At 43.3% G+C, this 26,511-nt stretch overlaps 2 protein-coding genes across 3 annotated transcripts; one reads left to right on the top strand and one right to left on the bottom strand.

The window, feature by feature from the left end:
* The first annotated feature begins 1,360 nt into the window (after positions 1-1,360).
* Positions 1,361-3,540, top strand: LOC109405103 (DEAD box protein 52 homolog). The gene is made up of 3 exons (XM_019678103.3): positions 1,361-1,656; positions 1,728-2,396; positions 2,456-3,540. The coding sequence occupies exons 1-3, from the start codon at positions 1,573-1,575 to the stop codon at positions 3,494-3,496; spliced, it is 1,794 nt and encodes a 597-aa protein (XP_019533648.2). The 5' UTR covers positions 1,361-1,572; the 3' UTR covers positions 3,497-3,540.
* LOC115256850 (protein halfway) lies at positions 3,531-22,485 on the bottom strand. Of its 2 annotated transcripts, none has more exons than XM_029855881.2 (5): positions 22,253-22,485; positions 21,451-21,953; positions 14,520-15,376; positions 4,298-4,634; positions 3,531-4,233 (listed from the first exon to the last, which is right to left on the bottom strand). In XM_029855881.2, the coding sequence occupies exons 2-5, from the start codon at positions 21,451-21,453 to the stop codon at positions 3,691-3,693; spliced, it is 1,740 nt and encodes a 579-aa protein (XP_029711741.1). In that variant the 5' UTR covers positions 21,454-21,953; positions 22,253-22,485; the 3' UTR covers positions 3,531-3,690. The 2 variants fall into 2 exon arrangements, with proteins under 2 accessions (XP_029711741.1, XP_029711739.1); XM_029855879.2 differs by having other exon boundaries at positions 21,451-22,004.
* Positions 22,486-26,511: the final 4,026 nt, after the last annotated feature.

Consider the following 26,511-nt stretch of genomic DNA (forward strand, 5'->3'; position numbering starts at 1 on the left):
TGATCATGAGTCAAGACTCCATTCCTAAACACACATCATTTTTAGAGAAAACAGCTTCATTAAATAACTTCTTCTTTTATCAACTAGCACCTAAGGTAGACCCAGATTACGACAACACAATTCATGATAAATTAACCATCATAAACGATATTAAAGACCTTAAAAAGAAAACATTAAACATAAACACTCAAAAACAATTAGTATTAGAGATAATATCCCAAAAATATAAAAATTATTATCAAATATATACAGATGGGTCTATAATAAATAACTTAGTAGGTTGCGGGTATTATGACATTCAAGAAAAGATATCATATAGTAGCAAGTTAAAAACAGGGTTCACAATTTTAAGTGCAGAAATAGTGGCTATAATTAACGCAGTACAATATGCAAATAGTAAAAATATTGAAAAACTAGTTATATTCACCGACTCTAAAAATGCTTGCACGTTACTTTTAAAACCACATGAAACGGAAAACAGTCTTATAGTTAAATTAGTTAATGAAATACAAAAATCACACATAGAGAAAATACATATTCAGTGGATACCAGGACACATTGGGCTGATTGGGAATGATAGAGCAGACTATGCGGCTAAGATGGGGACAACTAGAATCACTGAGGAACAAATAGGATATACTTTGACAGACATGTTTAATCTATTTAAAAATGAAACTTATAGAAACTGGCAGGACCAATATGAAATAATTTCGAGAGAAAAAGGTAGATTTCACTTTGAACACTCCAAAATAATAACCAATAGACCATGGTTTAGGGAACTGAATTTGACAACTCTTGAAACAATACAAATTGGACGAATAAGAACCGGACATGTAGTGACTAAAGAAAAACTAGCATCCTGGAACATTGTCTCTAACCCACGTTGTGACCATTGCGGGAACACAGAGGATTTAGCTCACATTTTATATGATTGTCCTAAATATGATACACATAGAGAAAAAATTCAAATATTATATAATAATAAACCAATCATTAAAATTATTCAAGACAGTAACCCCAGAGAATACAAACAAATAGTAGAATACCTAAATGAAATTAACAAAAATGTTTGAGTCTAAGTTAAATAAAATTGCGAATGTAATCGATTCATTGATGGTATTATGTTTCCAGTTCAAAACCGAATTAGCGACATTTTTTCTTTGACTTCCGCTGCGTTTGCCTTGCATTAAACACAATGTCGGAAGTGGGGCGCTGTATTGTACACCTGGTGCTCTATACAGCGCCCCACTTCCGACATTGTGTTTAACGCAAGGCAAACGCAGCGGAAGTCAAAGAAAAAATGTCGCTAATTCGGTTTTGAACTGGAAACATAATACATAAATTTACTAAAGGGGCATCAGTTTTCGGTCGTCCCGTATGAGTAATTTTTAAACCCTCATATTCCACAATCCTTGGCTTTATGGACCAAGAGGTCTGAGCCAGAAACGGAGAGAAGAAAAAAAAAAAAAAAAAAAACACTTTGGTAAACTTTCGCGCGCACGTGTAGTTCAACGAAAGTTTTCGTTCTTTTATAATTTATGTAGAATTTGCTAAAAATAAAATTATTTTACAATGGATAATAGTGATTTGTTCCGTAAGCTTACCTGTGGCGTAAAATTCTCTTCCAAAAATAATCCCTCGCTGCTAAAACGGAAGGTAAGTCACTATCCTCGAGAGCGCGATTCGCTCTGGACCGGAAAATAAACAGCCTCTGTTTTCTACTGTAGCACACGGGGTCTACCACAAAGACACCGTCGGAACCACCAGCCGAGGTCAAATTGGAAATCAAAGAGGAAGATGACGATTCGGACGATAGCTCCGGTGCGGAGCAGGTTCCGCTGTTTCCGCACAGTCCGTTGGTCCTGAGCGAAGACGATATCAAGGAGGAAATAAAATCCGAGGAAGACGGCGAGGCTTACGAGGGTGAGGATTCCGAAAGGAAACGTATCCGGCTAATGTCGCCGGAGAAGCGTGAGCGGTACCACCAGTTTAAGGTGAATCGATTGCGAAATCTGCACCAGATTAAGGTGAAGAAGGGACGGAAGGTAGCGGTTCCGGATCCGCTCGAGCAGTTTCGGGAGCTGGCTGAGCGGTATAATGTGTCCAATCAGTTGATTAAGAACATCGAAAGTTGTGGCTACAAGGCGCCTACGCCGGTGCAGATGCAGGCGATACCGGTCCTGCTGGAGGGTCATCCGGTTCATGCCTGTGCCCCGACCGGTTCGGGGAAAACGGCCGCTTTCCTGATACCGATCATTCACCATCTGAAGAAGCCGATGAAGTGCGGCTTTCGGGCGCTGGTGGTGTGTCCGACGAGGGAGTTGGCCAAGCAGACCCAGCGCGAGTCGCTTCGGTTGTGCGAGGAGATCAATTTGAGGACGCACGTGATTACGAAGGTAAGGTAATATTAATATATTTATTGACTGAGTTTTAACTAACGTCTCACCGTTCGCAGGTGGATGAACACACCACGGATTATGGGCTGGAAAGCAGGAAGCACTACGACATCCTGGTGACGACACCGAACCGGATCTGCTTCCTGGCCAATCACAATCCACCGCTGATAGATTTGAGCAACATCCAGTACATCGTGGTGGATGAGGCCGACAAGTTGTTCGAAGAGTCGAAGAACAGTTTCCGGGAGCAGCTGGATTCGATTATGGCCGCCTGTAGCAATCCGTGCAAGGTGGTGGCCTTCTTCAGTGCCACGGTTACAAAAGAGGTTACAACCTGGGCCAGTGAGAATATGCCCAACAGAGTGCGATTTTCGGTGGGAGTGGCCAACATGGCGGTGGATTTGGTGGAGCAGGAGCTGCTGTTCGTGGGAAGCGAAAGCGGCAAGTTGTTGGCCTTCCGGGAGATGGTTCACAAGGGTTTGACGCCGCCGGTGCTGGTGTTTGTCCAGAGCAAGGATCGAGCGCAGCAGTTGTTCACCGAGTTGATCTACGACGGGTTGAATGTGGATGTCATCCACGCGGATCGGAGTCAAAAAGAACGGGACAATGTGGTTAGGTCGTTCAGAGAGGGTAAGATTTGGATCCTGATCTGTACGGAGCTGATGAGCCGAGGAATAGATTTCAAGGGAGTGAACCTGGTGGTGAATTATGACTTCCCACCTTCCACGATCAGTTACGTGCACAGGATCGGCCGAACGGGTCGTGCCGGGAGACGCGGAAAGGCAGTGACCTATTTCACCAAGGACGATACAGTAAACCTGAGGTGCATCGCCCAACTGATCAAGCAATCCGGGGGATCTGTGCCGGAGTATATGCTAAAGCTTAGGAAAAGTTCCAAGCGGGAACGGAAGAAACTAGAACAAAAGGCTCCGAAGCGGGCAGCCATTCGAACTTTACCGGCATTCGAGATGCAAGAGCGTGCCAAGAAGAAGAAGCTGATCGCGCGGACCAAAGCGAAGAAGACGGGAAAAATGCCCGTTCAGAACGGCCATAGCAAGAACGGCCAAGCGAAGAGTCAAAAACAGAAAAAGGCGAAGTAAGGTAGGTTCTTTCAATAATAAATTTAGCTCATAGTTATTCGTAATTCTACATTTGACACATGTTTCACTGTAGATTCTTCGAACTTCCGTTTTCGAACATAATACACTAAAAGATCAATCACAGACGGTACAAGGCACTTGAGATTTACCTAATCAGAGAGATAAAAGCGTTACTTACATTAAACTGAGCCGACCTACTCGCACAGACAATCGCACGGTAACTTGGGCATTTTGTTTGCCGGCCAGGGCAGATAGCCGGCCGTCTTGAACACCCAGTAGTCGTACGACACTTTGCCGATCAATGCGATCAACAGGATGATCTCCGTCGCTATCAGATAGTATATGTAGTCGGTCCAATCGTGCTGTGATTGGCACAGCTTGCTCTCCTGAATCTGCACCACCTTGGACAGATGGGTGTTCCCCTCGCAGTAGATCATATCGTGGTCGAACACCTGGGCCTTCTTGCTCAGGAGCCAGTTTTTCAGATTCTTGGCCGCAGTACAATCGCAGGTCATTGGGTTCCCTTCGAGGAACATGTACGATCCAAGATCCAGACTGGACCGGAACTGGTAGGTTTGGATAGTTTTCAGCTTGTTCCACCGAATCGAAAAGACGGTGAACCGCGAGATGAAGTCCGTCCCCTCGAGGTCACTCAACGAGGTGATCTGGTTGTTGTCGGCGTACAGACGATGCACAGTGCTGTACGATTTCCCTATCAGGGCTTTCAAACTAGTTATCTGCAAAACGAAGAAATCTAGATAAATATCAATGATAACATTTTCCAGCCATCATTCATCTTACATTATTATTAGAAACATTCAACGTAACCGTATCCGGTGGAAGGTGTTCCGGGAAATCCATCAGTCCCTGCCCGGAGCAGTCCACTTGGGCGGTAAACGTTTTCCGATCGGTATTGTTCAGATCGAAGTTGAGCCGTTCCAAAGCGCAGGTACAATTCGTTGGGCAGTCGTTCTGGATGCGTTGACTCAGCAGTAGCTGGGGCAACGGAATAAAGTCCGTGGAGTCGAACCAGTTGAAGGTTCGATTCGTTAGGCAGAAGGTTGACGTTTCGTCGATGAATTTGATGCCTTCCTTGAGGGATTCCAGCAGGGATTTGCACAGCATACCGCTGTTGCCTCTGGAATGAATTCATGCGAAAAGTATTTATTTATTTATTTATTTGTTTATTTAAGTTCATCGGACCTCTTGGTCTACATGAACTGTTCAAAATCCTTAAAACAAACAGTATATAATTATTACTTGTTACGATACAGTACACATCACATAAACATAAACTTAAAGCAAATTAGAGCGGCGAATTCTATCTGCAAAACGATTGGACGGCTCGTCAAACTCGAACAGATCTTCCACTGTGCTGAATGTTCGTATACATGCAGCAATCGGTTCATTATAGCCATACAGAGTCCTATGAAATCTATGTACCAGCAGAGTTGAATAGCGTAGTGTTCTGCTGGGAATCCGGAAGTTGATCATCGCCCGCAGCTCTGGGGAATCAATTTCTCCATTGATGAGTTTGGCAATGAATACAGCTTGCTGGATCTTTCGACGACGTTGCAATGTTTCCAAACCAAGTAACTGGCATCTCTCTGGATATGGCGGCAGGTTAACTGGATCCCGCCACGGTAAACTTCGTAACGCCATTCGGACAAAACGTTTCTGAATCCTTTCAATCCGCAAACACCATGATACCTCATGCGGAAACCAAACCAAAGAGCCATTTTCCAAAATTGGACGTACGAGCGAGCAATATAACGTCTTCAGGCAATGTGGGTCTTTGAAATCTTTGGCTACTTTGAAAATAAAGCCAAGACGTTGTGTGGCTTTAGAAACAATCAGCGATCGTTGGCAATCAAACGTAAGCTTTGCATCTAACTGAACCCCCAAATCACAAATTTCAGTGGCTCTTGTCAGGATGGCTCCATTAATATTATATCCAAACAGAACTGGACAATCAAGGCGACTAAACGAGATTACATGACATTTTGCAACACTGATGACTAATTTGTTTCTCTCACACCAATCAACAAACAGTTGTAGTCGATTTTGCAGACGCAAACAATCATCCACCGATCGCACCTCAAGAAACAGCTTGAAATCATCCGCATAACCCAGCTTGCAACCATCGTCAAAAAGTAGCGAGACGTCATTAAAAAACAATGAAAACAATAACGGTCCCAAATTACTTCCTTGCGGGACACCCGATTTGTTGGAGAAGGGAGCCGATACTACGTTGTTCAGCTTCACACGAAGAACTCGTCCTGACAGGTAGGAATTCAGCCAAGATACTATTTGCGAGGAAAATCCAAGCCGCGATAATTTGTAGAGGAGAATTTTGTGATCGATTTTATCAAATGCTCCTTTCAAGTCTGTGTATACAACATCCATTTGCGCCTTGGCTTCCATACAAGTTAAGCATTTGGAGGTGAAATTCAACAAGTTCGTTGTGACGGATCTCCCTGGCATAAATCCATGCTGGTCAAAAGAAATATAATTTTTTGCTCGGTCCAGCATAGCTCCACTAACGATTATCTCGAAAATCTTCGAAGAGGCGGATAAACTGGTTATTCCACGGTAGTTTGCAACATTACGTCGATCACCGCATTTGAAAATTGGTGACATAAATGATTGCTTCCACAAATTCGGAAATGTTGCTTGTTCAAACGATCGATTAAAAATAATACTCAATGGTTCAGCCAAAACATCGATGCAACGGCGAAGGACTACAGAAGGTACACCATCCGGGCCGGGAGAAAACGAGCATTTCAATTTTCTTGCTGCATTTACAACTAATTCCGGTGTAACAATGAAGGTATCCAGATTAATCACATCACATGGAAGATCGGAAGCAACATTTGCCGCTTCCTGATGCGAAGTAGTGTTGCTTGCAAAAACAGCAGCGAAATGTCTGGCAAACAACTCACAAGACTCAAAAGTAGACGCAGCGGTTTTGTTCCCATGATAAACATTAGAGGGTATTGACGATGTTTTCCGCTTCGAATTGACAAAATTCCAAAATCCTCGTGGATTACTACGCAAACTGGATTGTACTCTGAGCACATACGATTTGTACAGACTGGCATTAAGGTGACGATATGCATTAACTGCACGATGAAAGTCCCGGGCATTTACACTCGTTCGTTGACGTCGAAGTTTTCGTTGCAAAGTGTTTCGTTCACGTTTTAAATGCCTTAGCCGAAATGTGCTCCACGCTGGAGTAACAGGTGGCCTAACACGCGGTACATTCATATCTAGCCACTGATTTATTTCGCCACAAAAACATTCTGCCAAATCGTCAACATCTCTAGATGCAAATAATGATTCCCAGTCAATGCTGTTCAGATAACCGGAGAGAGCAGTAAAATCAATCAAACGATAGTTCAACGGACGAATAGCTTGATCGTGATTCGCAGACGGGCGAGCTTCATCAACATTTCCGCGAAACGAAACCACGAGCGGTGGATGATGCTCATCTATTGCAACCATTGGGGCAGGATACCTCTCTACCAAAGCATCACATTCGGGCGGACAAAAAACCAGATCAAGTGTACGGCCGAGCAAATTGTACTCCAGATTTTGTTGTCGCAAACCCAGAAATTCCATACCATCCAGTAGTGTATGGCTAGAAGATGGTAGTTGTGCACTATCACATACGATACCGACGTCGTTTCTTACCCAATGCATGCGTGGCTGATTATAATCACCACACACAAAAACCACACCGTCTGTTGAACTACCATCGCACAATTCTTGCACAGAGGCGATGTGTTCATTGATGATGCTTGTATTCTGACTACGATCCGGTGGGATGTACACAGCACAAAACGATATTTTTCTCCCTTTTATATTTGCCGAGACAGAAACTTGTTCGAGAATCTGCGCGTTCGTGGTAAAGAGCTGACTGCTGATGTACTGCTGAGCTACAGCAATCAAAACGCCGCCCAACCGTGATTTATTACTGTTTTGTGGACATCGATCGCAGCGATAAACGTTGTAAAGTGCTCCAAAAAGTTGTAGTGACGTAATGCAGTCATCAAGTCCGGTTTCAGTAAAAATTACCACGTCAAAGTTGCAGTCCATTGAGGCCAGAAATACCTCGTCAATTTTTGTTCGCAATCCTCTCACATTTTGGTAATAAACCGTAATACTGGGATCATGGTCGGAATGTTGCTGAAAGAAAGGGTGATTGAATTCAGGGGAAGAAGCAAAATCATCTAAATACTCGCCTCTGGTGAGAGTCCTGGGACTCCCACCTTCCACCAAACAGAGCGGTATATTCAAGCAACTGTCACTGGATTCCCTAACGGCTGCTGCTGAATCGGTGTAACAGCATTCTGCTCCCGGGCGAACGAAAACGGTCGTCTGTTTTTTGAAAAATCCACAAACTCTCTGAACATCAGCCCGGTGGGCCAACGCGCTGGGTCGAGGGCTTGTTGTTTCAGAGAGGGATCGAGGCCAATCTTGAACGAGATGTAATTCATGTTCGTTGTGTCCGCTCCCTTCGGCACAAGACGGATGACATCACATGAGCTGGTTAAATTAAGACATCGGGCGACAATCTTTTGCACATCATCATTGGTGATCAACGGTTGAAAGCCCGACAGGTAAAGCCAAAATTTAGGCGGCGATACTGCTGGCGTAATAAAGGGGACCGACAGGTCACTGAGATCCACAGCACCAGTTCCTCGATCGGCCGCCGGCGCAAGTGACATGCCATTTTCCCCTCTGCGGCGTTTCGTACCTAAACCAGGCCATACGGGTGTTTTCATTTCACGGAAAGCAGGAGCTTTCGGAGTAGAAATATTCGCAATATTGTCTACTTTCTTGCTTAGCTCAGCAACAATACCAGACAACTGCTGTAGCTGCGTGTTGATGTTATTGTCATTTTCGGTTGGTGGTGCATTGGCATCATTTAGGTCAGAAATGTACGCACGAATGCTTCTACCGTTCAACTCATTTCTGCATTTAGGACAAACGAACAAGGCTTTGCCTTGAGAAAAAACCTCCTTGCATGAGCGCAGATTCATACCACAGCAGTTTTGGCTAATGTGGAAAAGCGTTTCACAAAAACCACAGCGTACGGGCTCCAAGTCGTTGATTTCGAGATGACACTCTCCACATTCTTTTTTCTCCATCTCTGTTTTTATTTGTCGTTCGCAAACTATGGCAAATCCCCGAACAGCAAGCGAAAGTAACTGTGGTTGGTGCTAACGGTTGAGTGGCGCCAAATGTACCCGGATAGCCAGAGCAAAGATCCGCAAAAAAGTCGAGAACGCACGCAAATTTGATGTTAACTCCAGTATTTTGTGCAAACAGTGTAATATCAAAACACAACGGATGTAGAACGGAATCAACAAACTACGTAGAACACAGAAAAAATCACAAAACAAAATCCACTAACAAAACACGTTCAACTCGATTTGAGCACGGTTGCCAGATGAAAATAATCGAATTATTGATTAGAATAGAACATCCACCAGGATCATTTGCGACTAGGACTCCATTAGCAGAGTGGGATTGTGGCTTTAAAGGGACCCAACAGTCATGAATTTCAAAGCTAACGAAAAGAGTTCTTAAGCGGTGAGGTAGAGAGAGCGACGGGGTCAGGGGGAAGCTGGAATACCGTCCAGTGAGCAGTTAAGAGTGACACGAGGTGGTACAGCCCCAACAGAGGAAGTGCAGATGAGAGCTCACGCGGGCGCTGAACTGCAAAAGGAGTGAGCTACTAAAGATGTTTTATTATTTGTTTTATCTGTATTAACGAGATTTTTAGCTCTAGGCTAGTTCATCTCGGGACCCATGCTTCACACCAAAGATGTTGGTAGTTGCTAAGCAATGGAATGATCTGATCAAGTACACCAACGCAACGGGTGGAACAATATCAGCAAGGAGCTTAGGTAAGGTCTGCTAAAATTCCACAAGTCAGTGGCTCTGGCCAAGAAGGAGTACGACCTTCTGGTCGAATGTCGAAGTGCACATGAAACAATTCAGCTTGCCGGAGAGAAACGAAACCGCCCTATGGTTCGAGCTGCATGGCCGAAACCAGCAAAGGAAGGCGGACCGTCGAGGAAGAAGGGGACGTCCAGCGCTAGTAACCAGGCTCCCAATCATATTACAACGCACGTAAGCGGCAAGGTCAACTCCAAAAGACCCTAAGCCAACCGGGAAGGGAAGGAGAACCTATCGATCACGGTAGAGAGAAGGCAGTCACTAATAAAGTCTAAGCTAGTCTGCATGCGCGATAAAAGAAACGGGCTGGTCTTCAAGACCGAGGTAGACACGTACGGCGAGGTGTATCGTCGCTGTGCGCGAATGTGAAAATCATCCGGTGCACCAGGACAGGAGAAATGATGTTAACTGTTATGTGTCCGATAAACTTTTTGCTTTTTTCTTCACCGTGCTTTTTAAATGGGCGCTGGGTACCCGGGTCGGCCACATAAGGGTTAATGCTGAAGAAAGAAACTGGTGTACATGCAGGGATGGGAACACTCACTTGCAAAGAGTTATACTCACTTGCCACATACAAACAGACGTGACACTGATAAAATTTCCATCGCCCACGGTTATAACGATCATTTTAAATCTCCGCATTTGTTACTTTCAGAACTAGAGGCGCGCGCATCGTTTTTGTTCGCGTTTGACGTTTCACACTAGCGCCTTCTGTTGCCGATATTACGAGGCTCAGTGCTTCGTGCAATACCGTCACCAGCTGGGGCTAGTGTAGCTAAGCGATGAATTTTTAAGGAATTTGTTCTAGATGTTACGTCTGTTTGTCTGTACACTTGATGTTTTCTGAGCACAGAATCTGGCTATCAAGGAACGATGTATGGACAACTTTTGCCTTCTGGTTTTATCTAAAACCAAAAGCCGTCCATACTTAATCCTATTTTGAACACTTTTCTGTTATAACTCAGCCAATTTTGAACCAATTGACACAATATTTGAAACGTGGTATAGTATTTAGCCGAGAACAAAATTTCAAGTCAATTGGTTTGGAATTGACTGTGTTATAGCGAAATACAGGCCACTGCCCTGGTAGCTCGCTACCCTACATCATTCCTTGATCGCACGCTTCTGAGCTGAGAAAACAGCACTTGCTGGGCACTTGCTCAAGATGTCCTTGGCGAGAAGGTGCACAGAAGAAAATACGACTCGATACAATCGGCAAAGACCCACGCGACGAAAAAATTGGAACATGGAATTGCCAGTCATTAGGTTTCGCAGGATGTACCAGGATAATCTATGATGAATTACATCCCCGCAACTTTGACATCGTAGCGTTGCAGGAACTTTGTTGGACTGGACGAAAGTGTGGAAAAGCGGGCATGGAGCGGTTATCTTCTACCAAAGCTGTGGCACCATCAATGAACTGCTGGGAACAGGATTTCTAGTGTTGGGAAAGATGCGACAACATGTGATCGGGTGGCACCCGATCAATGCAACGATGCATGTTGAGAGTTAAGGGCCGTTTCTTCAACTACACTGCCTATGATCGCATAATTGTCCCATATGAATAGGGAACCCAGCAAAGATGGGACTGATATGCGATCATGGGCAATACAGCATCATCAATGTGCACTGTCCACACGAAGAGAGACCTGATGACGAGAAAGAAGCGTTCTACGAGCAGTTAGAGCAAACATACGATGGTTGCTCGCCGCGTAACGTGAAAATCGTCGTCGTCGACATGAACGCGCAGGTGCAGGAATGAAGGGAAGAAATGTACAGACCGGTGAGCTGACGAATGATAACGGCCAGCGATGCGTAAACTTTGCAGCCTCTCATGGTATAATAATCCGAAGCACTTTCTTCCCCCGCGAAGATATTCACAAAGCCACCTGGAGATCACCCGACCACCAAACAGACAACCAAATCGACCACGTGCTAATCGACGGTAAATTATTCTCGGATCAACACTTAGTAGCTGTATGCATGCGCTCAAAACTTTCGACAGTTATCACCACGCGTCGAGGTCGAACGCCGCTGCTCAACATCGAGCTGCTGCGTAACGTAGAAGTGGCTCAAGACTACGCGTAGCAGCTAGCAGTGGCTCTACCAACCAAAGAGCAGCTTGGCGTAGCTAGACTTGAAGATGGCTGGGGAAATCCGATCCGCCATAGGTAGGACCTCGGCTGCAGCACTAGGCCTCGCGCTCCGAATCACAGAAACGACTGGTACGACGGCGAATGAGAACAGTTGCAACACCGTACGAGGGCGAATGAGGCACGTTATAGACAAGCACGGAACAGGTAGAACTCAGTCTTCCGAAGGAAGAAGCGCCAGCAGGAAGAACGAGAACGCGAAGCGATGGAAGAGCTGTACCGCGCTAAGCACACACGGAAGCTCTACGAGAAGCTGAACCGATCGTGCAGAGGCTTCATGCCACAAGCCGACATGTGCCGAGACAATCACGGAAATCTTCTCATGAGCGAGAGGGGTGGTCGAGAGGTTGCGGCAGCATTACGATGAGCACCTCAATGCAAGCACCGAAGGTGGCGTGGTAACAGATCTAGGAGTACGTGCACAGGAAGAAAGATTTTCAGCCCCTAACCTCCAAGAGATTGAGGAGGAAGTTGGCCGGTTGAACAACAAACAACAAAGCCGCTCGAGCAGATCAACTACCAAGCGAGCCCCAAAAATACGCACTGGTGAGAGCACTACACTGTGTCATTGCCAAGATTGGGGAGGAGGAAGTATTACCGGAGGAATGGATGGAAGGTATCGTGTGTCGCATCTACAAAAAGGGCGACAAGTTGGATTGCGGGAACTATCGCGCGATCACACTACTGAGCGCTGCCTACAAGATACTCTCTCAAATTTTATGCCGCCGGCTATCACCGATTGCAAGAGAGTTCGTGGGGCAATATCAGGCTGGATTTATGTGTGAACACGCTACAACAGACCAGATGTTCGCCATCCGCCAGGTGTTGCAGAAATGCCGCGAATACAACGTGCCCACACATCACTTGTTCAGCGATTTCAAATCGGCGTATGATACAATCGATCGAGAACAGCTATGGCAGATTATTCACGAATACGGATTCTCGGATAAACTGATACGATTGATCAAGGCGACGATGGATCGAGTGATGTGCGTAGTTCGAGTATTGTGCGTTTAGCACTAAATTGATTTCCGAAAAAACTTTATTGACTTCCGCTGCCTTTCCTATGCGTTAAACATAACGTCGGAAGTAGTGCGCTGTACAGTAAATCTGATTTTCTATACAGCGCACTACTTCCGACGTTATGTTTAACGCATAGGAAAGGCAGCGGAAGTCAATGAAGTTTTTTCGGAAATCAATTTAGTGCTAAACGCACAATATTAGGGACACTCTCGAGTCCCTTCGAATCTCGCAGAGGGTTACGGCAAGGTGATGGTCTTTCGTGCTTGCTGTTCAACACTAGGGGCAAGACAGATCTAACGAGAGCAAATCTGTGTTCGAGGTGTTGTTCAGAATTCCTCACAGTTCCTCAAAATTTCTCCCATTTATGTGATAAATGGGAGTGTGATCTGGCACCAATGTCAAACTGCAAAATGTTGCGTATGTTGAATGAAAATTGCAGTTTTAGGTATGTCTTTCTACAATTTTCGTCGATCATCGATAAAAAGAGTAACTCAGAATCTGTCAGAGTTGCTCCCGCTTGCACAGTGTCTTGCCCCTAGGTTCAACATTGTTTTAGAGGGTGTAATTAGGATAGCGGAGATAAACACGAGTAGAACAATTTTCACGAAGCCCGTTCAGCTGCTTGATTTCGCTGATGATATTGATATTATAGCTCGCAAATTTGAGACGATGACGGAAACGTACATCCGACTGAAGAATGAAGTCAGGCGAATCGGATTAGCCATTAATATGTCGAAGACAAAGTAAATGATGGCGAAGGGCTCCAGGGAGGAATCACAGTGCCCGCCATCCAGAATTTTGTATTGACGGTAATAAAATCAAGGTAATTGAAGAGTTCGTGTACTTGGGCTCACTGATTGATGACCGCCGACATCGATTCCAGCAGAAAAAAATCAGAAACGCATTGTAGCAGGAAATCGAGCTTACTTTGGACTCTAAGTTCGCCGTCACACGAAGTTAACTATCTACAAAACTCTAGGCGGGTAGTCATCTAAGGGTACAAAGCATTGACTCTACGTACAGAGGACCAACGCGCCCTTTGTAGTTTTCGAACCGAAGGTGTTGCGTACCATCTACGGCGAAGTGCAGATCGAAGACGGGACTTGAAGAAGGCGAATGAACCACGAACTGCATCAGCTGCTGAGTGAATCAAACATTGTCCACACCGCGAAAACCAGGGGCTACGGTAGACGGGTCACGTCATCAGGATGTCGGATAGCAACCCGACTAAAATGGTTCTCGAGAGTCATCCGACCGATACAAGAAGACGTGGAGCGCAGCGAGTTAGGTGGGTCGATCAAGTGGAGGACGCTTGCGGACCTGGAACTGGAGACACACAGCCAAGGACCGAGTAGCATGGAGACGACTCCTATATACAGCGGAGGACACTCAGGCCTTAGTCTGCCTTAGTAAGGTAAGGTAAAGTTATCACGCTAGACACCATCGAGAGCGCCTTACCACACTACTAAGGAGTCCTGGATAGCCTATGCCGGATGGATACAAGAGAGCTACAGTGTGCTCCTTTACGATAGGAATGAGAGAACAATTACGACATCACCACGAGGGTACCTCAGGACTGCAAGTCACAACAAGCAGTGATCACCAGCGGGAGCACGGTCAACCCCAAGCACTCACTAAAACAACTGGGAGTTATGATCGATGACAAGATGAACTTCGGTAGCCGCGTGGAATATGCAAGCATTGCGATTATGGCATTGTCGAAGATGATGTCAAATAACTCGTCAATAGCTTCGAGCAAGCGTAAACAACAGCGACGAGAACTAAGGACAATCTTGGACGATATTTAGGAAAACGTTGTGTAATGGCAAAGGATGAACCTCAGAACAACATAAACGAATGAGTGATAAAATGAGCCCTACCTTATATCCAGCGTCAGATTGGCGCCCATCGACGGGATCGTCGACAGATTGTTGTGCGAAATGTCCAACGATTTGAGATTCCGCAGCTCCTTCAACGCCCTCGGTTCTATCTCGCTAATGTTGTTGTTGGAAATGTTGAAACACACCGGCGACGAAAACCGCGTAAACGAGGTGCTAATCTTCTGGATCGAACCGTCGGTAAACGAAACCGACAGCAGGGTCTTGATGTACCGGTTGGACACGTTCAGCACCAGTTCCCGGACGGTGACGTTCCGCATGTGGATGTACCGCCAGGAAGTCCCGCCAGCTTCCGATCCGCCACCGTTGGAAGCGCAAGCAATGGCCTTATTGATGTCGGTCACGTTACAGCAGTACATGGCCCCCGGTATGATCGGATCCGGACTGCATTCGCACTCGCTGGTCCGGTTGTGGCACAGTTCCGGCGCGGCGTTGTAACAACCGAGTTCGTTGGTGGGCGGAATTAGGGTGGTTGTGGTCGTTGGGACGGTCGTCGTTGAAGTGCTGGTCGTTGTTGTGGAGGTCGTCGTCGATTCCGTGGTGGTGGTGGTTGTTGTGGTAGATGTGGACGTGGACGGGGTCGTAGATGGCTCGGTAGTGGTTGTGGAGGTCGTAGTCGTTGTACTAGGGACGGTAGTCGAAGTACTGCTGGCGATTGGATTTACTGGATTACCGGCGGAATCTGAATCAACGGCAGGGACGGCGGCGACTGGCGTTGTTACGACGGATTCAGTTGTAAGTGAGTTCGAGCCAGGATGGTCGGCCACTATTCGGCAGTCTATGGCAACTGCCATAACCGCTAGAACTACCAGCAATGTGTGCTTCAGGTGGACGAACATCTGTTTCAAGAAGAAAGGAAAGACGAACAAAGCCATAAATTTACATCAATTTGCAGTCTAACGATAGCCTAATATAGAGAGATAGTATCATACACACACCGCATTGTGGGTTGTTGTCGTTGCTTGTGAACCATCATGTTTGCAAAACGGACAGTAATTCGCCTATTATCGTCTGCCGTGTTTGCACAACAATTTAGCAAACCGATATCAACCTACTGCAACCGCGCTAAATTAGTTTTATTTTTGCCATCGCTTTTGGGTGGGCTCGTCTCAGATACACCGTTGCAGGTAGAATTGTTTCGCATTGTTCAATCTTAAAAAAAAAATAATAGGGTGCGGGCACCGGTTTTGGCCAGTCTAGGGGAAATCATTTTTATAAAAATAACCAATAATCCTATAAAAACTTCCTAAGTGTCAAATGAAAGGTTTCAATCTATACTTTATAGGAAAAATGCAGAAATCAACATATAGGTACTTGATTTTTGCGTTAAAAGTGACACTGGCCAAAATTAGAAGCACTGCGCTAGTTTTGTCCATATTCTCAACTTTGATTTCTATTTTGGCACATCACGTGTATTTCTTATGGGAGTGGCCAAATTAGAAGCACCCTGGCCAAAACAGACATATGGGAGCTGATTTCTTAAGGAAAATATTTTATTCCTTCATCAAATTCTATGGTTTTCACACCTTATATTATATTAGGGTCTCCAATTAATTTTTTTTTCTGGTTTAGATCGCAACAGGCTCAATAACGCACTATGGCCAAAACACCCGACTGGCCAAAACTGATGCTTCTACCCTATCAGATTTTCCAACAGAAATAATATGAGGCCTATGATATATGTAAGAATACATTTTCAGCCTGGAGAAATCCGTTTCTCAGTTCTCCGATAGCATATCGACATTTAAAAAGAACTGGTGATTGAATATTCTGGCTAATTCTATGTATACTTTAGAGATTTTTTCGGTGTTCTTTCGGGATTCCTGAGAGTTGTTCTTGGGATTCCTAGCAGAGTATCTCCCAGAATTTCTGCAGGAGTTTTTCACGGTACTGGGGTACCTTCCGGCTTTTTTTTTCAGAGGTTTTCCCAAGTTTCACACTGGACTCCTTTGGAACAGTTTCTCTCAAGATTTTTGCTAGGTTCTTGCAGAAGTTCTTCCAAGGATTTTTCCTTAAGAATTTTCTATGTTTTTCTTGGACATCCTCACGGGATTTCGCAGGAAGTTCCTCCCAGGATTTCTGTTAGAGGTTGTCAGGGTTCTTTCCTAAATTTCCTGCCGAGATTACACCCAGAATTTTTCAGTTTTTCTTTTAAATTTTTCCAAACTACCTCTTGAGTTTTTTTCAATAAAATTAGTTATCAGTGAAAGGTAGTGCCTGCTGTTTGTGGTGCAATTGGTTGTTCACCGGATTGACGGATCGCATCGTCGAGGATTCCGAAATCATCGCCAGTGCCATTCCAGGCGCATCACAACAAATCAGCACTAGGTGAATTTCCTGAGCTATGCTGCTCCGAGTGCTTCAGAAGGAATAGAAAGATCACAAAGCGAGAGTGCGATCGTCCGACGAGACGGATATTGGTGAGATCTTTCCTGTTATATGTCCATACATCTTTTGACTACTCGCTATTTTCATCATCCAATCATCTATTGGAAGCCGTTTCAGTTCTGGACGCTTTCGAAGCTGATGATAAGATTAATAAAAATGCTTGCAAGGACTTGGCCAGGTGTGTGGAAATGAGTGAGTCTTTTTATTGTAGATAGTAGCGACATCTGCAATGATAATGGATATACTCATCTTTGCAACTCCATCCATGATTTGTGCAAGTATTCGTGTATACGACTGTGAAGTGTATGTCCTCTTGCATACCATCACATTTGAAGGGTTTCAGTGACCCAATTTATATTTTTGATATTTTTTAAGTGAATTCTTAATTGTTAAGCGTGTTTTCAACGTACCTTTCGAGTTCTTTCCAATAGATCATAGATAGATGTCTTTATTAAAGAGATTTTTAGCCTTAAGGGCTGTTTGCAGTTCAAAAGGAATTTTTCGGCCTATCTTGATGCATTGGGAATTCCTTGCCTGAATCGCCCAAGAAACCGTTTTTCTTCGATCACAGTACGCAGTTGCGAAGAAACGACAGTTCAAATGGCAGTCACCGTGGAAAGTTTCTGCCAGGAATTGGTCAAGAAGTTTCTTGAGCGATTCCTTTCGAACACAAAACTGGACTTTAGGCTGGTTCTCTAAAACCAATAGATCATTGAGGGGTTTATTCTCCGGGAAATTCTCACAAGGAATTTTGTTAGTTATCACTGGAGACATTCCGAGAAAAACTCCTGGAGCAATTATTCCTGAAAATTAGGGAATGATTTCGATAAAATCGGTAAAAAAATCTCATGTGGATCACTGCAAGAAGTGCGGTGAACAACTACGAGGAAAAGCCTGGAAAAAGCCCTGTAAAAAATCATGTTAAGAACTCTATGAGAAATAGCTTCTGCAGAAATCCAAAAAGACACTAAAAAAACATAAGAGAAAGCCCAGGATAAATTCAGAAAAATCTCTGAGATATACCAGGACCAACGCCGGAAGGAATTTTCTGAGAGAAGTACCGGGAGAAACTCCGAGAGGAATCTCAGATGAAACTTTTAAAAACATCCCGCAAGAATCTTTAGGGATTATTCCAGCTGAAACACCTGTAGAAATCCAAAGCTGAAGAAAACTTACGAAAATTTCTTCAACAAATTGCAGGAAAAAAATCCTGGAAGGAGCTCCGGCAGAAAATTCATCATAAACTCCTTAAGAAATCCTTGCAGGAGCTCTAGAAGAAATCCCATAAATAACTCTTGCAGTAACTTTGGAAGAAATCCCGGGAAGGCCTACTTGAGAAGTTCCATCATGAGAAACACTGGAAGGAATCGCGAAAAATCTTCAAGAATAATTCCGAAAAAAACTTTAGGAGAAAATTTTAGTGTGAAAACACCTGCGATGTATCTTTCGAGAGTCTTGTGTAAACTCTGTATCCGCAATAATCGGGACACAGAAATAGAGCTGTAACTCTGCAATAGATACATTTAAATTGCTCAAATTTGGCCTTATAGCATCTTAAGATGTGTTCATTTTTTTTACCTACAAAATTTCATGTGAATCGGTGCAGTACTTTTTGTTGTAGCAATGAAATAGTAGAATGTGCGCTTTTGAATTTTGTACAACCCCTAGTTTTGCTTTTGAACACAAACATCTCTATCTACATTTGTTGCATAGACAAAATTTCAAAAAATCGAAACACCCTCAACAATGTTATAAAAAAAAAAGACATTGGGAAAAAGGTATTGGGAACGTGATTTTTAGCCCCTCAGACAGCAATTAGTCAAAACCCTTCATCATTTCGATTGTACTATTGAAAGTACTATACAAATAATCATCAAATTTTGCAGACATAATATACACATAAACAACTACCTTCTGTGAAAATTTCATAAAAATTGACAGAGAAATTCAAAAGTTATGAATAGGCAAACATCGCACATGAAAAACACGAAACATTTTCACTAACACTCACCCCTATCAACACCAGTAGCTTTCAAACCAATTGATCAAAGTTGATGAAATTTTGTAAGAAAGTGTCTCTATAAGTATCATAAGTGCTAACGAAATTTCATAATTATCATCACAGAATTTTGAACATTAGCGTAAAAGAATCATCTATTATGCGAATGAAAATTTGTCATGATTGCACAAAATGCTTAAAACCACGTCTGTTTGATTTTCATCCATAGTTAAAAGTAATGCATTGATTTTTATGAAATTTTGCACCAATAATAAACATATACCAAAGAGTTCTTAGTCAATTATTGAGCGAATTTTATAGATTCATTACAGAGCTACAGTCGTACTTCTGTGTCCCGATTATTGCAGATACAGGCTTTAGGTTTCGGAAGAAATCCCGCAAAAAAATCTTTGGGCAAAACGCAGGAGGAACTTACCAAAAAAAACCTCTAGAAGAAATTAAAAAAAAAAAAATCCTTGTGAAAAACTCCAGTAGAAATCGGTAGAAATTCAGGAATTTCGGAAAATTCTCAAGGAAAAAAATGTCCGAATCTTGAAAAATGTCAGTAGGCAGGGATCCGGAAAAATCTCCGGAAGGAATCCTATGAGAAATCCCAGGAGGTTTTGCAAGAGGTATTTCTAAAATAGTTACAGGACCCTGACAGAATTTCTGGAAAAAAGTCATTGACGGTATTTCTGGTAGGGTATTCGTTCCCTTATTGAGCATGTGGCTCCCATTTTCATCCTACGAAAAACAAAGGATTGAAGCACTGTTTATTTTGTTTTTTTTTATTTTTGTATTTTTGTTAGAAGTGAGCACCGATGAAAACAAAAAGAACGGAATCAATTGGTGCCGTAATCGTTTGTTTTCGAATAGGATGAATATGAGAACATGGGATTATTGATAGCACACATACCCTATTGTCCCTATTTCTAGATTTATTTCAACTACCAGATTCATACCAACATTGTAGTAAACTTTGTGGACTATACTGCTGAGTAGATCTACAAGTAGTGAAGTTTAGTACTTGGTTTTCATGTTTTACTTTTTTATCAGTGTGAAATTTTCCTGAGTATTCCCGGTCTTTCCCTGATAAATAAAATTTCCTGAGGATTCCCGGTTTTCCAGTAAACTCTGTCAAAAAATAAATGAAACCTCGTACTTCAGTGAAAGAAAATTTGTTATCCAATAGGGTAAGAGGGCAAGTTGATATGCTGTCGACTTGTGAAGTTGTGTTTCAGCGTGCATTTGTAGTGTTCGGTTCAAGATGACCCAAAGGTAAAGATAAAAAAAATTGTAGGGTACTATTTTCCCAAGTAACAATTCGAAGTCATAAATAAGCATGCATGCTGCATTATTGCTTGTTTATAACAATCTTAGTTGAATAAAAACGTATGTGGAATAATATGCCGAAATGATGTTATTTACATTGTAAATAAGCCATAATAGAATATTCGGCACTTAACTTATATTCCACAGTTTCCAATAGCTGATTATTGTTGTTTATATAAGTCGAACAAATGCTTTTGATTTATATTACTTCAGCTATTATGGCTAAGTTCAATAATAGTTTAATAGGAAGCTACATAAACGAATTTCTGGTTTATTTGTTCGATCATCACCCTTCAATTAAACAACAAGCTCAAATGCTGGTAATAAAGCAGTTTTTCAGTATTAAATTTAAGATGACATTTGTTGCACACTGATGCAAAAAAAAAAATATTATTTGCTAATTTTCGTAGCAATTTCAAAGTTTGTAGCGTTAATTATTATTTTTTTTAACAAAACTTTTCAAACCATCCATATGTGTTTCACTGCTTTGAGAAGATGTTTCGCTCTGAGCGACCCTTTTCCCAATTCCAGGATGGCGTAGATGGTAAGGTATTCGACGGACGATTCAGAGATCACGAGTTCAAATCCCAAATTGAGGAAACTTTTAGAAAAGTTGGTATGTTATAAATATGTTTAGATGAGAAAAAAATGAAACTGGATCAGCAAAATTGTATCTGCATATAAATTTATTTTTGTTTTCAACAGGTCATTATAGCTGAATAGAAGTTTAATTAGGTGCTGATATAACTAAGGTTTCTAAAGATAGTAAAGCTAGTGTCGCGCTAGCCGAGAATATTCCTTAATAAATTCTCCAGTTTTGCTTTAATAACGCCTGATTACAAGCTGTGATTGCATATTGTTAAATTGTTGTTCAATATAATGTCGAATAAAATTGTCGTTGCGACGTTAGTTAAATGAGTGATTGTTCCTTAGGTTATGTTCGTTATATAGCGCCCAAAGTGAGTCCGAAGCGATAAACATAATATAGCATTTGTAGGGTTCCATTGTATTCTGTAACAAGCTTAACCTTTTCGATTAAAATACTAATCACTCATTTTATGGTTTACACACACTTCAAGACCAGTTTGAAAGAGTTACCGAACTTGTAAATGCAAAATAAATGTGAAGACCATGGTGTGATTTGTGATAGATAAATATGATTGATGACAATAACTTAATCAATTAAGTACTTACCATTTTCAGTCACGTTTGTTATAATTGAAACTTCTTCTAGGTTGTCGCTGATTGCTACCTAAGAGCTAATTCACACAGTTCACCACATAGGACCAGCGCACTAAACTGGATCGCTGCATCACTGAACAATCGGTGGATGCACTCTGCTGGGTTGGTGCATTATACGCAACCGTGCACCTTCATGGCGGCGATAGTTTCTCCCCAAACAATCGCCCCGCGAGATAAGACACTTTTCCTAGTTCAACTTTGGCGCTGAACAACCTACGTGTAAATCTTGCCACGAAGAAGATTTTGTTGACTTAATTTAGATGATTTACACGGGAACGCCTTGTAATATGTTATCAGCGGATACACGTTTCATTCACACCCGGAAAAAGAAGTTCTAACTTATCACTTCTCTGAGCAAATATTGTCGCAGATAAACACTGAAACCGATACGGCCGTCCTGTAATCCTCGTATGAGGGAACTTCTGATGACAACGTAGTTCGCTCGAATCTGACGCCTTTTGGGGAAATGCAAATAGTCTTACGTAGAAGACGGCACCAGCGCAATACTAACAACAATATCAGAAGAAATTGGCTAAGCCACTTTGACAAATATTTTGAATGTTAATCCACTCCACACACGAACACATCGTTCGGTATACGATACGGTTGTTTCAATCGCACTTGCTTAATATTAGTGTTGCTTGGATGAAAACAAGTCTACGCGGTGAAGCAAGATTGCACGCTCGCTCAACATGCTGTACGTACGGTATACGCGTGGGAATGCCCATACAAATACACATACGCCTATAGTTACCGCAGTGTGATAAAACTGGATCTGCCGAGCTATCTTTAGCCGCGTATAATCATCGAACCTATAGTATGCACCGAAACTAGAACGGTTCACGAATTGGAACTAATTATCACTTGATTTATTTTAAGCGCGTGTCACTTCCAATTAGTAGGCACAATAACCGAAAATATCGAATCGTTCCTAGCCGATACGTCTAACATTCGTCGATTCCCGTTCAAGACTGATAATAGCCAGTAGCAGAGCGCTGAGACGACGACTGTGAGACGGCCTAGCTGTGAGTGTAGACGACGATGGGAAGCTTCTAAGTAGGCGCTGCTCATCGCCACCTATCCACCTAGGACTTTAATACAGGTTGATGTGATGTAAAGAGGATGATATTGGTTGAACGGGAAAAGCAGTCTACTGCGTCGATAGGGGTGTCAGGATTAAATTCCCCGGTTAAGTTTGAGAAAGGGGCTGATTTTTCATATATCACAATGTAGTATGAAATCTAGAAGTTAGTATTTTCAATACAAATGTTAGTTGTACAAAACCTATTGCTATTGAAGTCAGTTTTTTGCCTCTACATTATGAATCTACCACAGACAAAGAGACGTATCACTTGGAACAAATTGCGATTAAAATCATCATCACGAACAGAGATGGAAACACTCTCATCGTGAATCAACTCGCGAGTGTAAAACCAACAAACGGTTTACTCACGGTGCCGAGAGTAAGCCGTGTGTGAGTTTATTCGCACCCGCTTGCTTCACGAGTATGAAGCAAAACAAAAACACTCATGAATTTTTATTCGCGAAGAACAAGTGGAGCTGCGGGAATTGCATTTTAGTGCGGTTTTAATAGCAAAACAAGTAATTATCCATCAGGTAGTAGTGTTTTGTGCTTTATTGTTCCTGAAAAGTAAATTTGTCGGCCGTGTAAATTCGTTTTTTTCACAAAATTGAAAAATGTTCAGAGCTGCTTCGCGAATCAATCACGAGTGCGACCAGCTTCGTTAACTCGCGAGTGAAGGAAGTGCGAATTTATTCTGGCTTCTGTTGTTCACGAGTAGGATAGCTTTGCGCTTGTGTCTGCTCAGCTGCATTCCTCACTGTTTCCATCACTGATCACGAATACACAATCGCCCAATGCTAATTATTTTGTGTTGCACAAACTTGCTGAGTAGATGGAGCTAGTGAGCAAACGTCAAACAGGAGCGAAAACGATGCGAGCGCCGTGAGCGAGCGATTTGCGAACAATATATTTGAATTATTTGTTAAAAAGAGAAACGATGGGAAGTGAGTAGAATGAGACGTCTGTTTGTCTGTTAATCTACTTTACAAACGTATCAACCAACAGAAAACTCTTTTGCAAGATGTAGCGCAAGCCACCCTAACTTCTCCTATAATCGTTGATATGTGGGAGTGAGCGAGCTAAGTTTAACTCGTCTTTCACTAATCACGAAGAGCGTTCAGTTATATTCTCTCGTTTGCTTTCTACGCCGTGTTGTATTTTTTTTTTGAGTAGATAAGCGAAAACAAAGCTTTCTGTGCAAATGCATTGCAAATGAATTGCATTTTTGTACAGATTCGACTAGGATTGATGTGTGAAAACTCTACAGAACATGTGTTATGATTAATAGGGGTAATCAAGTCGTAGACTCTTGTTTAACTTGCGCTGCGGTGCAACGCTAACTTTGCTTCATACATCGGGACGAATATTTACGGTAACCCAGAAAATCCTTAGAAATGTATCATACTTACCTTACCGGTCAGACTAAGGCCTGAGTGTCCTCTGATGTACATAGGAGTCGTCTCCATTCTATTCGGTCCATGGCTGCTGTGTGTCTCCAGTTCCGCACTCTGCGAAGGGTTCGCAGATCGTCCTCCACTTGATCGACCCCCAAGCTCGCTGCGCACCACATTTTCTTGTACCGGTCGGATGACTCTCGAGAACCACTTTAGTCGGGTTGCTATCCGACATCCTGATGACGTGACCCACCCACCGTAGCCTCCCGATTTTCGCGGTATGGACGATGGTTGGTTCTCTCAGCAGCTGATGCAGCTCGTGGTTCATTCGCCTTCTCTAAGTCCCGTCTTCCATCTGCACTCCGCCGTAGATAGTACGTAGATGGCAACACCTTCCGTTCGAAAACTCCAAGGGCGCGTTGGGTTCTCTGCACGCAGAGTCCATCCTTCGTGCCCATAGAGGACTACCGGCACAGACTATCGGTCTAATCAGCGTTTTATAGATAGTTAACTTCGTGTAACGGCGAACTTTATTCGATCGTAGAGTTCTGCGGAGTGGAATCCAAAGTAAGCACGATTTCCTGCCACAATGCACCTCTGAATGTCTCTGCTGGTGTCGTTGTCGGCGGTCACCATTGAGCCCAAGTACATGAATTCTTCAACCGCCTTGATTTCAAAACCGTCGATAGAAATTCGGGGTGGCGGGCGCGTTGATTCCTCCCTGGAGCCCTTTGCCATCATGTATTTTGTCTTCGACACATGAATGAGTAATCCGATTCGCCTGACTTCACTCTTTAGTCGGATGTACGTCTCAAATTTACGAGCTCCAATATCAACATCATCAGCGAAACCAAGCAGATGAACCGACATCGTGAAAATCGTTCCACTCGTGTTTATTCCCGCTCTCCTTATTACATCCTGTAAAGCAATGTTGAACAGCAAGCACGAAAGACCATCACTTTGCCATAACCCTCTGCGAGATTCGAAGGGACTCGAGAGTGTCCCTGATACTCGTGTTGGAGGTGGCACACCCTAGTGCAACATCAACGTGGTGGCGATGGCATGCGTGACGGTGCGGTTGCTAATGGCAACACAAGTTTGAATTTATGTCGTTGATATGAAAAACGATCACAGCAACCTGGTTGCGTTCATGTACTGTTTGTATGTTGAATTTGAATAAAAATCTTTCTCTTTGCGTTCAGTCTTGTAGTAGTAAAGACGTGTTTTGTTGAGCCACCCGGCTCGGCAGATACTGAGAGTATCGAAATGGCAACACTTCTCAGTTTGACAGTTCCATTACTTCCATTGTATCAGCTAAAAAGAGAAATCACACGCGTTTATTGTACTCTCTAATCCGAGCCCTTGTTTCCTAGACCTTTGCATTCCAATAGGTTATGTGCTCAGCCTTGGGGCCAAGAGGAACAGGAGAGTGTAGTTTTTAGAACGATGGACATCTCGAAGGTTAACGTGATCCGATTGAACAATCGGAATTACCGGTCGTGGTCGTTTAAAGTGCAAATGTTAATGCGGCGCGAGGGAACGTGGTGTTATGTTGATCCGGGAGTTGCTCCGAATCCGGTTACACCAGAGTGGCAAGATGGCGACTCCAAAGCAAGAGCAACCATTGCATTGCTTGTGGAGGACAATCAGCACAATCTCATCATGGCGAAGACTACTGCAAAAACCACGTGGGACGCATTGAAAGCTCATCATCAAAAGGCGACACTTACGGGAAAGGTGTCCTTGTTGAAGGAAATTTGCAGTGCGAATTATAAGGAAGGCGAAAGCATGGAAGAGTTTCTTTACGAAATGGAGGAAATGTACTCGCGTTTGGAGAACTGCGGAGAGAAGCTTTCACAGTACATGCAGGTGGCAATGATACTGCGAAGTCTCCCAAAAGCTTTCGACGCACTCACCACCGCATTGGAAAGCCGCTCAGATGCGGAACTCACAATGGAACTCGTTAAATCAAAGTTGATCGATGAGAGTGAGAAGCTGTACGGTGAGAAAACGTCGGAAGAGAGGGTGCTGAAAGCAAGCAGTGAAGTGAAGCCAGTTGTTTGTTATTTTTGCGGAAAAGCTGGCCACAAAAAGTGGAACTGCAAAGACTTTCTGATGCAGAAGAGCAGTTCAGAAAATGCAAGCGGGAAAAAGAAGAATCTGCCGAAAGCGGAGCAGAAAGTGAGACAAGTGCGCGAAACCGACTTTCGATCGTTTACGTTTATGGTGCGTGGAAATGTCAACAACCGTCCACGTTCGCATTCGTGGTTGATTGACTCGGGTGCCACGTCACATATGTGCAGTAACAGATCAGTTTTTTCTCGATTTGAAAACTCGCGTTCGAGTGTAACTGTCGCGGACGGCAATGAAATTCGTGTTGAAGGCACCGGCGACTGCCTGATTGAATGTGTGAACGATTCCGGTGAACTGATTAAGCTCACGTTGCAAGGTGTGCTATACGTTCCTACACTCGAAAGCAACATGATTTCGATAAGCAAGCTAACATCTAAAAACGTTCGTGCCGAGTTCGATAAA

This window comes from Aedes albopictus, chromosome 1 (genome assembly GCF_035046485.1).
Source record: "Aedes albopictus strain Foshan chromosome 1, AalbF5, whole genome shotgun sequence".
NCBI classification, from domain to species: Eukaryota; Metazoa; Arthropoda; class Insecta; order Diptera; family Culicidae; genus Aedes; species Aedes albopictus.